The sequence below is a fragment of the Danio rerio genome, chromosome 13 (genome assembly GCF_052040795.2).
Source record: "Danio rerio strain M-AB ecotype USA chromosome 13, GRCz13ab, whole genome shotgun sequence".
Classification (NCBI taxonomy): domain Eukaryota; kingdom Metazoa; phylum Chordata; class Actinopteri; order Cypriniformes; family Danionidae; genus Danio; species Danio rerio.
The window spans coordinates 24,945,820-24,959,237 of record NC_141033.1 but is presented as its reverse complement, the minus strand read 5'-3'; the positions used below and the strand labels follow the sequence as shown (position 1 = coordinate 24,959,237).

The window sequence follows — 13,418 nt, the reverse complement described above, 5'->3', positions numbered from 1 at the left end:
TGCCTTTAAAACAAAATAAGATATTATTGGTGAATGCGCGTTGTGACATATACACATACACACACCAGCACTATTAATGCATATTAAAAATACATGGTAAACATGTAATTTCAGTTAAAGTAAAAAAATAAGTTAAAATAGTATTTAGTTAGCTGTAAGATAAATTATGCCGACTATAAATGTAGTCTTTATCAAAAAAACTATTTCAGTTTAAGGTGCTTCGCATGATTGCAGATTTAATTTTAGTTAGGATTCATTTTGTTTTAGATTATTTTATTTAAATGCATTTCTTAAGTCTTGCTTTTAAGTTTTAGTATTTGTTAATTGTATTATTTTTGGTGTTTTAAATATGCCTTCATAATTTATGTAATGGCAGCATAGTGGCGCAGTGGGTAGCACAACCACCTCACAGCAAGAAGGTTGCTGGTTCGGGCACTGGCTGGATCAGTTGGTATTTCTGTATGCAGTTTGCATGTTCTCCCCGTGTTCGCATGGGTTTCCTTTGGCCAGAAAGCACAAGACCATCACATCTGCATAACAATAGACCATCAATTAACATCTAATGTAAGGCAGAGCAAATAATAGCTCTGGCAGTTACTGTAAACAAAGCACCGCTAGCTACAAAAAAAAAAAAAAAAAAGAAGACAATACAAACATGCAGTGTTTTGCATTTATTACATGATCACCCAGATATTTACATTTTATGGTCAATTACTAATCCCTATGCAGCTCTAAACCCGTTTGCCTTTCTTTTTATTGTATGGGTAAAAGGATTAAAGTTAATGGTGACTTAACACCATAATATTCCCCTCACATCTTCACCAAGTCATTCAGGCTTAGAGCAAAATAAGAATGAGAAAATAGCCTCTAATCTATAACTTTTTTGAGTGAACTATCCAGATTCAGTTTTCATCTGATCTCCCACATATTGACCGGTATTATTTTCAACAGAGGAGATCAAGCTGATCTCTTCAAGGAGATCTTGAATCAAGCTGTGGAATGCACAGATGTCTGGCATGTATATACGATGAGGCTTTCACTTTAATTTTCTCAAATAAATCCACTTTCCTCAGACTAAGCCCTCTCCTCCAGGCCTCTTGAAGCGGACTCTTTCACAGGCAATGCTTCCATCTGTTTTTTGACCTCCTTGAGAAGGTAAAGGAGCAGAACAGACCCCCTTCCCCCAGCACCCATAAATTAAAAGCAGCTTTTGTATTGAGAGGGCTAGAGGCACGGATAAACAAAACATGAAAAATCTAGAAAGCAGAACAAACTCTACGGTAAAAAACTGTAAAGTTTAAAGGCAATACACAGAGATACATACAGAAAGGTAAATCAAAGCAAGTTTTTGGTAACTGCAGTGGATACGTGACCAGTCTGATATCCAAAACAACCCACGACACGAACAAAAATGATAATAAAAATACAAGATATTGTAAACTGAAAAGAAACGTATACATTACAGGTAAAACAGCTTTCATAAGATAAACAAACGTTTAGAAACCACACACAGCTGTCACATTATTAGGGAAGTTGTTGCTAGCTTTAAACGGCTGTCGCGTTTCAACTTTTTACTAAGACTTTACAAACCGTGACAGTTTTCACTAAATAATAATAATAATAATCGTATTTTAAACATAAAAGAACATGTAAAATTACAAGTATACAGTTTTGTTTTAAGGCAAAACAGCTCTGACTGGAAGTTAAGTGAGTAGATTTTAAACGTATTTGGACTTGCTAACAGCGACATTAGCACATTAGCTATCATTCAACTCGCCTGAACCTGAGGAAATCTCCCGACAGCAAAAATATTTAATGAACCCATAAACGCCCGTGGTTTACTCTTATAATGCTTCCTACATTTGTGTACTGGTAATAAAAATTACAAAACGCCATGGAAGTCGGTTTTACCTAAGCAAGTCGTTAAAAACAATTACGTGGAAAACGGAAAATTCAACACAACAAACTTTCGCGAGGCAGCGTTAGCGTAGCCAAGCTAACACTGCATTTACTTACCGATATTATAATTGAGTGAGTCGTATTTCCGCGTGCTCCGTCAATTTATTGAACTCTAGACTCTTGAGTAATTCAGTCGGGTCGGGTGTAGTTGTGGTCGCGATCGACTCTCGCTGAGGTCCGTTGAGGGTCTGGCGCTGCTGACCATCACAGTAGTAGTAGAGCAGCGCAATCAGTGAAACACGCACACACACAGCGGAAAACAGCGACTCCACTTCGCCCCCTGCAGACTCACCAACGCGGAACATCTACTGTATACAGACATCGCAGCAAATATCTTTACGAGAAACTTACAAAATAAAAAAGAGGAAAAATAATATGCATATTTTTAAAAACAATAGTTCAGTTAAGCTTATTAACTCAACTTAATATTGTGGATTGCATGACAGGAAAACAAAAGCACCAACAACAGTACATTTTATTAATAGATTTGAATGTGACTTTTTGTGGTATTAGATGGTTTTTCATGTTTCAATGTATTCCACTTGGCCAGATTAAATTAGAAATCCCTCCTAACTCTAACATGTGAATTGTTATTTTATCAATTTAAATATTTACAGACCTTTTGTTTAATTATTTTTTTATTTTTAACTGATGTGAAGCGAAGGATCAACATACTTTTAATCAGAAACTGCAAATAATATATATATACATTTATATATATATATATATATATATATATATATATATATATATATATATATATATATATATATATATACATTTACATTTTAAATGAGATTTGATAGAACTTTGTCATTTATTTAAATAAATAACTTTAAATTTTATGTAACGATAACAATTATACAAAAATACAAATTACACAAAAAGAAGCGGATGCAATTCATGAACATTTTGTATGCATTTTTTTCTGTTTTGTATGCCATTTAAATACGCACAGAGCACTTGTTGCATTTTTCAGATTCACTACATTTTAATTTATCAATAAATGATAAGTATAATTTTCCCAGAGATGGGTTGCAGCTAGAAGAGCATCTGCTGCGTAAAACATATGTTTGATAAGTTGGCAGTTCACTCCGCTGTGGCGACCCCAAATTAATAAAGGGACTAAGTCGAAAAGAAAATTAATAAATGAATAAGTATAATCAGGAACAGATGCAACATTTTTGTTTTACGTGTCATTCTTGAAATCTGTACAAAACATAAGCTTAATAGACTGTTTTTAGATAAAAAGGGAATTAGTAATAGGACCAACTCCCTCTGCAATACAGACTTAGAATATTTAATAATACATTTAGAACAGTGCACATAAAACTTTCTTATGGGCTAATTGTTATGATGCCTTTTAGTTTATAAAGCAACCTAATATTAATGTTTAACACATCAGTGCAGGTACAGGTCAGTTTCTGGACACTGTTGAAAAAGCACAAAGTAAGGCTGTTTCGACAACATAATATGAGAATTCAAAAAACACTTTTAGTAGAACAAGTCTTTTAAACCATCTTGAAAAACAATACAGCTTATGAATGGGTAATAGATCAAGTAAATCTACTCTATAGAGCTGCACTCAATATTTACAGTATAAATAAATACCCAGAGAGAATCAGCAGAGCTTGTTCTCATGTACATGTCATTTTTATTTTGTAAAAGTAATAAACTATAAATTCAATTGTGGGTCGCTCTTGTTTAGTTCTGAAATTAGCAAGGGAACTGCTGAATATAGTAGATGAAAAACTGATAATACATATTTGTAAAGTGACGGCTTCATATTTAACAATGTTTGTTTTGTATTACATAATATGTTTTTGATAAATGCTAAAACAATACTTTCAACTCCTGAACACAACCCTTAATGTAATTGTAATTAACTTACTAATGTTATGTAAAAAAGAGAGAAAAATTAAACAATCAAATTTCAGTTTAACAGAAATAAGTGTATTACACCATGCAAAAGTTTTGTTGTGTTAATAGTACTCAAAACAGTAATCAACCCAAGCCATGTAAAGGTAGAATAAATTCAAAAGTGTAAATATACCAACACATCACAAAATAAGTCTTCATAAAAGTGTATTCGCAAAAATAGAATTAATTTGTTAACATTTTTTACAATACCTGACAAAAGTCTTGTCGACTAAGTTTTAGGAACAACAAATAATAACTTGACTTCTTGTTGATCATTTGGTATCAAAAGTGGCTCAAATGAAAGACAAAGGCCTCTAGATTATGCTTATTTTACCAAAATATATATTTTTAATTATTTAATTAGGACAGAAAGATCTGACTTTGCTTAGACAAAAGTCTTGTCATTTAACAGAAATAATGTACAGTACAGAATATGAAGTCATGGTGCAGTGGAAAAAAAATATATATAGTGCATGACTCCTATGAGCTTGGAGGACTGCAAATAAAGTCGTCTGGAAGGCAGAGAAAGTGTTCTTGCAGGACTTAAAGAGTTCAACAAGATTATTTGGATTAATCTTTAATGCCTACATCTTACCCCAGACATGCTCAATAATGTTTATTTCCGGTGACTGGGCTGGCCAATCCTGGAGCACCCTGACCTTCTTTCAGGAACTTTGATGTGGAGGCTGAAGTATGAGAAGTAGCGCTATCCTGCTGTGGAATTTGCCCTCTCCTGTGATTTGTAATATAACGGGCAGCACATCAATGTCTTGATACCTCAGTTTGTTGATGTAGCCATCCTTTCTGCATATCTCTTGCATGCCCCCATACTGAATGTGACCCTAAACCATAATTTTTCCTTCACCAAAATTGACTGATTTCTGTGAGAATCTTGAAAGTCCATGCTGGTTCTAATAGATCTTCAGCGGTATTTGCGTAGATTGGGTTGTAGTTCAACAGATGATTCATCTAAAAAATATACCACTTTTCTAAACGATCAACTAGAAGTCAAGTTATTATTTTTTTGCTCTTACAACTGGAATCGACCACAAGACTTTTGTCAGGTAGTGTGCATTAATCAACATGCACTAAAAATGACATCCTTTTACAGCATTTATTAATTTTAGTTTATGCGTATGTTCAACATTTATAATAGTGTTATTAACATCCAGAGAGCTTTCTTTTTTAGTTAATAAAGAGTGAAAAAAAATAAAATTTTTAATAACATTAACAAAGACTAATAAATGAAAAAATGCACTGCAAATGGTCCATGTTTGCATTACTGTAGTATTGTAGTGTAACCTTAAGGTTTCATGTAAAAGTTGTGTAACTTGTATCCACAAAAAAAGAGAACAAAGTCTCAGGTGACGTGTTTGTTATTAATTTTAAGAACTGTAATAAATATGCAACTTCAATGCTTGGGGTATGTGGGTCTGTCTTTTAATGATTTATTAAATTCAATGAAATTAACCCCACATTCCTGGCAAAGAAAAACAAATAAATTATCGATGCAAATTCAGAACAGTGTTTGCAAAGATTTTTTAAATACTGAGGTTTTCACAAAATAAATAACAAAACAAAACAACATTATATGTGACAATGCACAACATTAATGGCTGATTTGTGAGGGAAACACACATTCTGTGTAACCTATTCTTAAAATTGTTATGAAAAAGTTATGAAAACAATGACAATGCTAATGCTAACATCGTGGATTAGCTCACTTGGTTTCACTCAAAAAAAGAATTTTTTTAAAAACTTGAAACAAAAAAAGACAAAATAGTTACACATAAAACACACATTCAGCACCAAAAAGACTACATCAACATATGTTCTCCATTCATTTAACAACTTTTTGTGATTGATTTCCAATTCAGGGATCAACAGGCCTCATTATTGTTCAGAAAACATATAGTAATGCAATTAAAACACATTTAGGTGTACTATAGAGTTTAAGGCTTAATAAAATGCATAGGTTTTATTCAGATAATCTCCAACATTCATGTATAACTTATTCATTTCTCCTTTAAATCTATCAGTCTTTAATATCATAATATGTTGTATAAATGCACAAGAAAAAATAGTGTTATATGTTAGATTATGTCAGGCAAACGGGTGCATGTATGTCAGTGTAATCAGGGATATAATAATAACGCTCTAAAATACAGAATGCTGCAGTCAAGATGTCAAATCCCGGAAGAATAAACTGTCACTTTCCACAATAGAAACAGGCACGAGCACCAAATCTCACATATTACACTTTTTCTAACATGAGAGACAAATTCATTAGCAAAATTTGTTATGTTATGTGAGGTAAAATTATATAAAGTATTGTATTGTAGTAAGGAAGTTTAAAAATACTGGGGATGCCTCTAAGTTTTTTTTTTTTTTAATAAATATTTTTGTAGCAAATCATGACTTAGCACTTCTGATTTCAGTTCATTTTGTAAGTCATTGTTCTCCTGTTATTGTATGTGAAACGCATACTTTAGTACATGCACTATCCAGTCAGAGTTTTATAAATTCAAGAAATGGGCTAAAAATGAATCATTTTTATAAGCATGAATATCAGCGCAAATGCAAATATAACTCATTTTATCCCATAGACATATACACTAGATATCACATAGAGACCCTGAGCATGTGTCAATAGTGCCGCCACATTTGTACAGTGCTCCTAGGACAAAAGTCAATCAACTGCACTAGTCAAGCCAGTGTTACTACGTGAAGATGCTGGACTTTCGCGCGGTGTACGGATGTAGTAACAAGCAAACAAAGAAAACAAAGCACAAAGGCAGACCATTTCATAGGTAAGATTTCTTTTTTTATGTTTTTGTATGTTATGAACTTTTGTGCTAAACTAGTAATGTTATTGATGATAATACAGTCATCTACTGCATTCACCGTAAGGCAAAGTAGCACCAACTCACACTAAATACCAGGCTTATGCTAGTTTTTTTTAAATAAAATAAGCAATCAATGTTATGAAATATAACAACAAGATGCTGCGGAGCCAGAAATTTGTATTATAGTCAGCTAAGTGAACGAGTCATACTTAACGGAGATTCATTCACAAACGAATCGCTCCCTCTGTCAGAATTAGAAGTGAAAGCAGGAGAGGGGGTGTGTTTCAGGACATGGATTAGATCAAATTAAACAGGATGATGCATTTCCATGCACACAAACACATACTCTTTGTCGGCAATGCCGTGCGGTCACATCCATCCATGTAGAAAAGTGATGTAAAATTATCATTTTTCGTAATTGAAAAAAATGTCTACACACTGACCACCGGCAAAACTCCTGATCATAGATATATGTGTATATCTCTTGCTCTGAATGTCCACAGTCCTCCACTGCACCTTGGTCCTGCATTCATTTCAAAGGAGCGCTACCCTGTACTAAAATGGTGGCTCTATTGACGCATTCCTTCTAATAGACAACAGCAGGGAAGGCGACATCTAATGTATATATATATATGATTTTAAACAACTGCTCAAAAAGCAAAGTAATATATAAAACGCCATTTTAGACACAACATTGTTTTCGCTCTATTTTGCAAATGAAAACAAGCAGAGCTGTTGTTTTTCACTAAACAACATATACAGCAGTGTCTTGTATATTCAAATAATTCCAGTGAGTAAATAACACAATAAATCAGTTGTTTAATTCATTAATTCATTCATTCAATTGGTTCATTCCTGAATGAAACAACAGTTTTGAATGAATCATTTGAATGAACAATTCAGTGACTAAATCATTTAGACTTGCCACCAACTAAGGGTTTTATTTTCCCATTTAAAAGCAAGCATATTTCTTTTTCCAGCATTTTTTATTTCTGCATTTATTTATTTTTTAATATACGATTGTAATTATTATATTTTATTATCTATATAAATATTTATGATATTATATATGAGCATTCTTTAAGCTTTATTTATCAGATGCTGGTACAAACAACACGTTAAAAAATACTATATAAAGTATTCTGCAGACATTCAGTCTCATTTACATCTATAGATTTCTAGAAATTTGAATTATGAATCAACACAATACTGCATGTATTATCATACTACTTGTTATCATAAATCTTTAAGTGGTATAGTATTACAAGAACACTCTAGTGTGTGGTTTAAACGGCTTCATGCTGCTGCGAAATGAGCGACAATGTTGATATTAGGTAGTAACTTATGTTTACCAACAATCTGTTTTTCCTCATGACTTGAAAGCCCCATAATTCACCGCCAATCTCAAAGATGAATTAGTCTTCAGGGTTCTGACATCACCGACTGCAGCACTGTATTGGATTCCGATTAAAAATGTCACAACACTTACTTTATGTATCATCCATTCATCCACATACTAATATGCTGTTTAACCAATTATATACTGTATTTATTTTTATATGACTTTCACTCTCATTTTAATTGGCACTGATGTTTCGCCAAAAAACGCGAATGCAAATTTTAAATCAATTGCATTTAGCAACTTCTCTGACAGATTTAGTTGTGCTTTTGAAGCAGCTACACATTGATGGCATGTGCATGCTTCTTGCATAAAGGCTTATCCTTCTTGGAGTAGAACGGTTGTCCTTCCAGGTTGACGTGGCAGACCTGTATGTGCAGACAGAAATATGTAGCTGAGGACAGTGTTTATGGAAGGATTTATAAACCATAGGAGAGAACTTATTTTTGAACCTACCGCACAAACAAAGCAGGTATCGTGCCATGTGTGGCCAAGAGCTTCGATAAATTTGTCTCCTGCTTCAACAGGGAAGTCACAGCCATGGCACTTTGTACTAAAGAGTGCAATATAATCTGGTGACAGAAATAGTAAACATGTAATAATCCATGAAGACTTGCATGCCCCAAAGTAGAGCTAAATAATTATTTGCACTAATATTTTCCTTTTACAAAACATGATTTTTAAACAGCAAATGCTTCAGTTACACTGTGGACGCATGACATGCAACAGTAAAGCAGTCTGCAGAAAAAGCATCAGGTTATGGATCATATCATATGGATATATATTGTAATATAATATAATATAATATAATATAATATAATATAATATAATATAATATAATATAATATAATTTAATATAATATAATATAATATAATATAATATAATATAATATAATATAATATAATATAATATAATATAATATATGTGACCCTGGACAACAAAACTTATAGTCTTGTAGTCTTATTAGTGGTTTGTCAAGCCCACTCACCTCTGTGGAGCACACTCAGAAATGTACTATGTGTTAGTTAGGCGATATTGAGTGATTTTAAGAAAGAGTCTGGTGCAAATGAGCAAACTGGTGCAAGGGTCTGGAAAATTTCCAGAAATTAAAGAGTGTGTTTTCTACAGGTGGTTTGTCAAGCCCACTCACCTGTGTGAGGCACAGTCAGAATTGCAAAATGTTTTGAGGTTTTATGTCAAAAATTATTAGACTTTTAAGTAAAAAATCATATTCCATGAAAATAATTTGTGAATTTCCAACTGTAAATATTCATTCATTCATTTTCTTGTCGGCTTAGTCCCTTTTTTAATCAGGGGTCACCACAGCGGAATGAACCGCCAACTTATCCAGCAAGTTTTTATGCAGCGGATGCCCTTCCAGCCGCAACCCATCTCTGGAAAACATCCACACACACATTCACACACACTCATACACTATGGACAATTTAGCCTACCCAATTCACCTGTACCGCATGTCTTTGGGGGAAACCGAGAGCCCGGAGGAAACCCACGCGAATGCAGGGAGAACATGCAAACTCCACACAGAAACGCCAACTAAGCCGAGGCTCGAACCAGCGACCCAGCGACCTTCTTTCTGTGAGGCGGCAGCACTACCTACTGCGCCACTGCATCACCAACTGTAAATATGTTAATATTTAAAATGGCGCGACTCAGTATTTATATACCTTTATATAAAACCTTTTGGTATTACATTGGTACTTAATACATGGTATTACAAGCCTTTGAGTTGATATAACAGCAAACGCCTGTGTGTCTGCTTGGTGCTTGTGTGTGTGTTAGGCGTATGAGAGAGAGAGAGATTTGTCATTGTGTGTGTGCTTGGTGCTGTGTGTGTGTGTGTGTTTATACAGACAGCTTGGCTGTCTGGACTGTATAGCTGGGGGATTTTCGGTTTTGTTCTCCCCCGCTCTTTAGCGAGATCGGGCGCGGCGGGCAGAAAACGGGGCGGGTCGGGCAGCGGGACAATAAATTCTTAATATAAGCGGGAGCAGTCGGGTTCGGGCTAAAACCTTGCGGGTGCGGGTGGGAGCGGGATTCAAAATTTAGTCCCGCGCAGATCTCTAGATGACAGTCATGTAAATATGTAGCTACACTATGCCTTAACATTTTTGGTGTCTCTTAAGTTAATATCAGAATGAAAATAGGCAGTTCCCCTTCGGTTGGGGAACTTCAGTGCTATTAAGTGGATTTGATCTTTGTGAAAATCCACGAAATGGGAGGATTCGGATCAGAAGCCGCTTGCTCTGAAAGAGTATTGAACGGGCCAATGAAAGCAATGAATTAGCAGCGTAAGCTTGCACAGGTGTGCTTCATAGCCAATTATCCCAGCATATAAGCACACCTGGAGCGAGCAAACGCCATCATTTTCGCTTCAGAGACTTTCTGATCGAGTCGATGAGGGTTCCTCCTGCTGTGACCAGCGATTCTGAGCGAACGAGAGCATTCTCCCGGTTCAGAGTGTGTACACGCAGTGGCAGACGGTCGAGCTGGGTTTCTCCCTTGCCTGGCGTTCTTTGGGTACGGTCCTCCAGAGCGGTGCGTATAAAGTTGCAAACTTCACAGAAAGAGCAACACAGTCGTGCAGCACGTCCTTTTCAGGACGGCGCTCCGATTGTGCGTTTCTGGATGCGGTGGTTTCCTGTCCTCGGATGATGGGCACGGGCACTGCGTTACATGCCTGGGGGGTCCAGCATGTTAATGCGTTGCTCGCGGGCAGTTCATGTCGTCATTGCAATGCCATGACTGTTGCGCAAGATCGCGAATAGCCTTTGCAAAAGGGCGAACCACCACAGTTGTCCCCTGCTCTGCAGCGGGCACTCGGGCAGATCTGAGGGTTTCAGCGAGAGATAATCCGTCGCCCACGGGCCCGCGGACCTCCCGCTCCTCTAAGCGCTCCATTCAAGCTTCGGGCGGGGGAAGCGATCCGTCTAACAGATGGTAGCCCTTACGCCCGATGACACCGGAGACCAGACGTCCACCGCGGCATCGGAGGGTGGGCTTTCATTTGTCCGATGATGATCCAGACCCGCTCGCCCCCTTCGGGCTGGTGAGCGCTGTCACTACGGATCCTGAAACGGACATGTTAGCCTTGCTTTCCCGGGCTGCTTTGGCCGTGGGTTGGAGATGGTTTATCCCCCAGCTCCGCGGCCGGACCGACTAGAGGGGCGTTCCCTTCTTCCCGGAGGTGCACAGTAGGCTCACGCGGTCCTGAAAAGCACTTTTTTCTGCTCGTGCTGCGTGTCCCTCCACCCTCACCACTCTTGACGGTGGAACAGCCAGGGGGTATGTGGCGATTCCTCAGGTTGAGTGCGCGATGGCGGTCAATCCACGCGGCGCCTCTTCTTGGCGGGGTCCGCCTCGTCTCCCATCCAAAGCCTGTAAGTTATCTGCCTCCCTCGGAGCTAGAGCTTACATAGCTGCGGGCCAGGCTGCTTCTGCCTTGCATGCAATAGCCACCTACCAGCGCTACCAAGCGTAGGCGCTGGCCGAGCTGCACGAGGGTGGGTCCAACCCAGGCTTACGAGCTTCGCACCGCCGCCGACTTAGCTCTTCGGACTACTGAGTCCGCTGCATGTGCGTTGGGGAGGACAATGTCCACATTAGTGATCCAGGAGCGCCACCCCTGGCTGATATGCGCGAAGTCGACAAAGTCCGCTTTCTTGACTTCCCCATATCCCAAGCCATGTTCGGCGACACTGTCTGTGAATTCACCCAGGAATTCAAGGCGGTGAGAGAGCAGTTGGTGGGTGATGTCTTATCGGCGGTCTGTAGCCCGCTCCGCCCGCCGTGCCATTCATACCTGCTCCTCGCCGAAGGCGCCCGCCTACAAGAGCTGCTCCGCCCCCGCACACGCCTCTGGCGAAGCGAGCACGTCAGGCACCTCGGAAGCAGGCAGCCCCCCTGCCCAGAACGCCGCTAAGTCCGGCAACGGAACGCGAAGCGTCCCTGGGACAGGCCATCTGGAGAAGAGGGAACTTGCTCTTTCCCCGCTGGAGGGCGGGGCCCCATTTCCAACGGCACTTTTTTACTGCCATGAAAACATCATGAAAGAGCACTTTTCCCCTTCCTCGGATTTGACAGCCCGAAATCTGCCAGTCTGGGACGCTATGCCTTCTAGCTTGCAGATTCGGTGCGTTTCGCCAGTGGCTCACGAGCGCTGGGAGGACGGTCTCCTTTCTCCCACCCCTCGAGCCTCCCCTCCGGAGCTCGGGTGCGGAGTGAGAGCAAATATCTCACCTCCAGCTTTTCCGTGGGACCCGCGCGCTTCCCAGATCAGCACACCCACTCCGCGCTGCCCCACTGCTGGTACGTCAGCGATTGTAGCGATGAGTCCATTAGCGAGAGCTCTGCCTGCCTGGTTAGCGCGGGCCAGCTCTTCGCGGTGGCTCATATGCACAATCAGACTCGGCTATGCGATTCAGTTCGCGAAATGACCCCCCCAAGTCACGGGTGTGTATTCACCAGGGTCAGCCCCCTGTCCACCCCTGTCTTGCGAGAGGAGATTGCTGTCCTCCTGGCGAAGGATGCAATCGAGCCGCTCCCTCCAGCCGAGATGGAGAGCGGGTTTTACAGCCCACACTTCATCGTGCCCAAAATGAGCGGTGGGTCACGGCCAATCCTAGATCTGCGCGTTTTGAACCGATGTCTGCACAAGCTGCCGTTCAGAATGCTCACGCAGAAGCGCATCCTCCAGTGAGTTCATCCTCTGGGTTGGTCTGCAGCATTAGACCTGATGGACGCGTATTTCCATGTCTCCACTCTTCCTCGCCACCGTCAGTTTCTGCGGTTTGCGTTTGAAGGTCGAGCTTGGCAATACAAAGTCCTCCTCTTCGGGCTCTCTCTGTCTCCGCGGGTCCTCACCAAGCCCGCGAGGGTGCCTTAGCGCCCCTTCGGCTCGCGGACATCTGCATACTCAATTTTCTTGACGACTGGCTGATTTTTGCCCTCTCTCGGAGCAATTGATTATGCACAGAGACAAAGTGCTCTGGCACTTCCACCTGTGGGGGTTTCAGGTCAACCGAGAAAAGAGCAAACTCGCCCCCGTGCAGAGGATCTCTTCTCTCGGGCTGGAGCTGGACTCGGTCACCATGGCAGCGCGCCTCTCCAGAGAGCGCGCTCAGCTGATGCTGTACTGTCTGAGAGAGCTTGACAGTAAAATAGTGGTCCCTCTGAAACTATTTCAGAGGCTCCTGGGGGATATGGCATCCGCAGCCGCTTCATGCTGCTCGGATTACTCTATATGTGACCACTTCAGCACTGGCTTTACGATCGA

General features: G+C 39.7%; 2 protein-coding genes across 26 annotated transcripts in view; both read right to left on the bottom strand.

Annotated features, from left to right (window-relative positions):
• The window catches only part of bmpr1aa (bone morphogenetic protein receptor type 1Aa), a 39,827-nt gene extending 37,624 nt beyond the window's left edge, over positions 1-2,203 (bottom strand). For 5 of the 6 annotated variants that reach the window (XM_087278477.1, XM_087278479.1, XM_087278480.1 and 2 more), the window contains exon 1: positions 2,017-2,149. The gene's annotated coding sequence lies outside the window, so the exon portion shown is untranslated. 6 annotated transcript variants of the gene reach the window in all.
• Positions 2,204-5,830: 3,627 nt separating this feature from the next.
• Positions 5,831-13,418, bottom strand: part of ldb3a (LIM domain binding 3a) — an 86,394-nt gene continuing 78,806 nt past the window's right edge. For 14 of the 20 annotated variants that reach the window (XM_087278582.1, XM_087278592.1, XM_087278596.1 and 11 more), the window contains 2 exons: positions 8,581-8,696; positions 7,798-8,492 (listed from right to left, as the gene is read on the bottom strand). In XM_087278582.1, the coding sequence (XP_087134708.1) occupies positions 8,403-8,492; positions 8,581-8,696 (206 nt within the window). In that variant the 3' untranslated portion in view covers positions 7,798-8,402. 20 annotated transcript variants of the gene reach the window in all.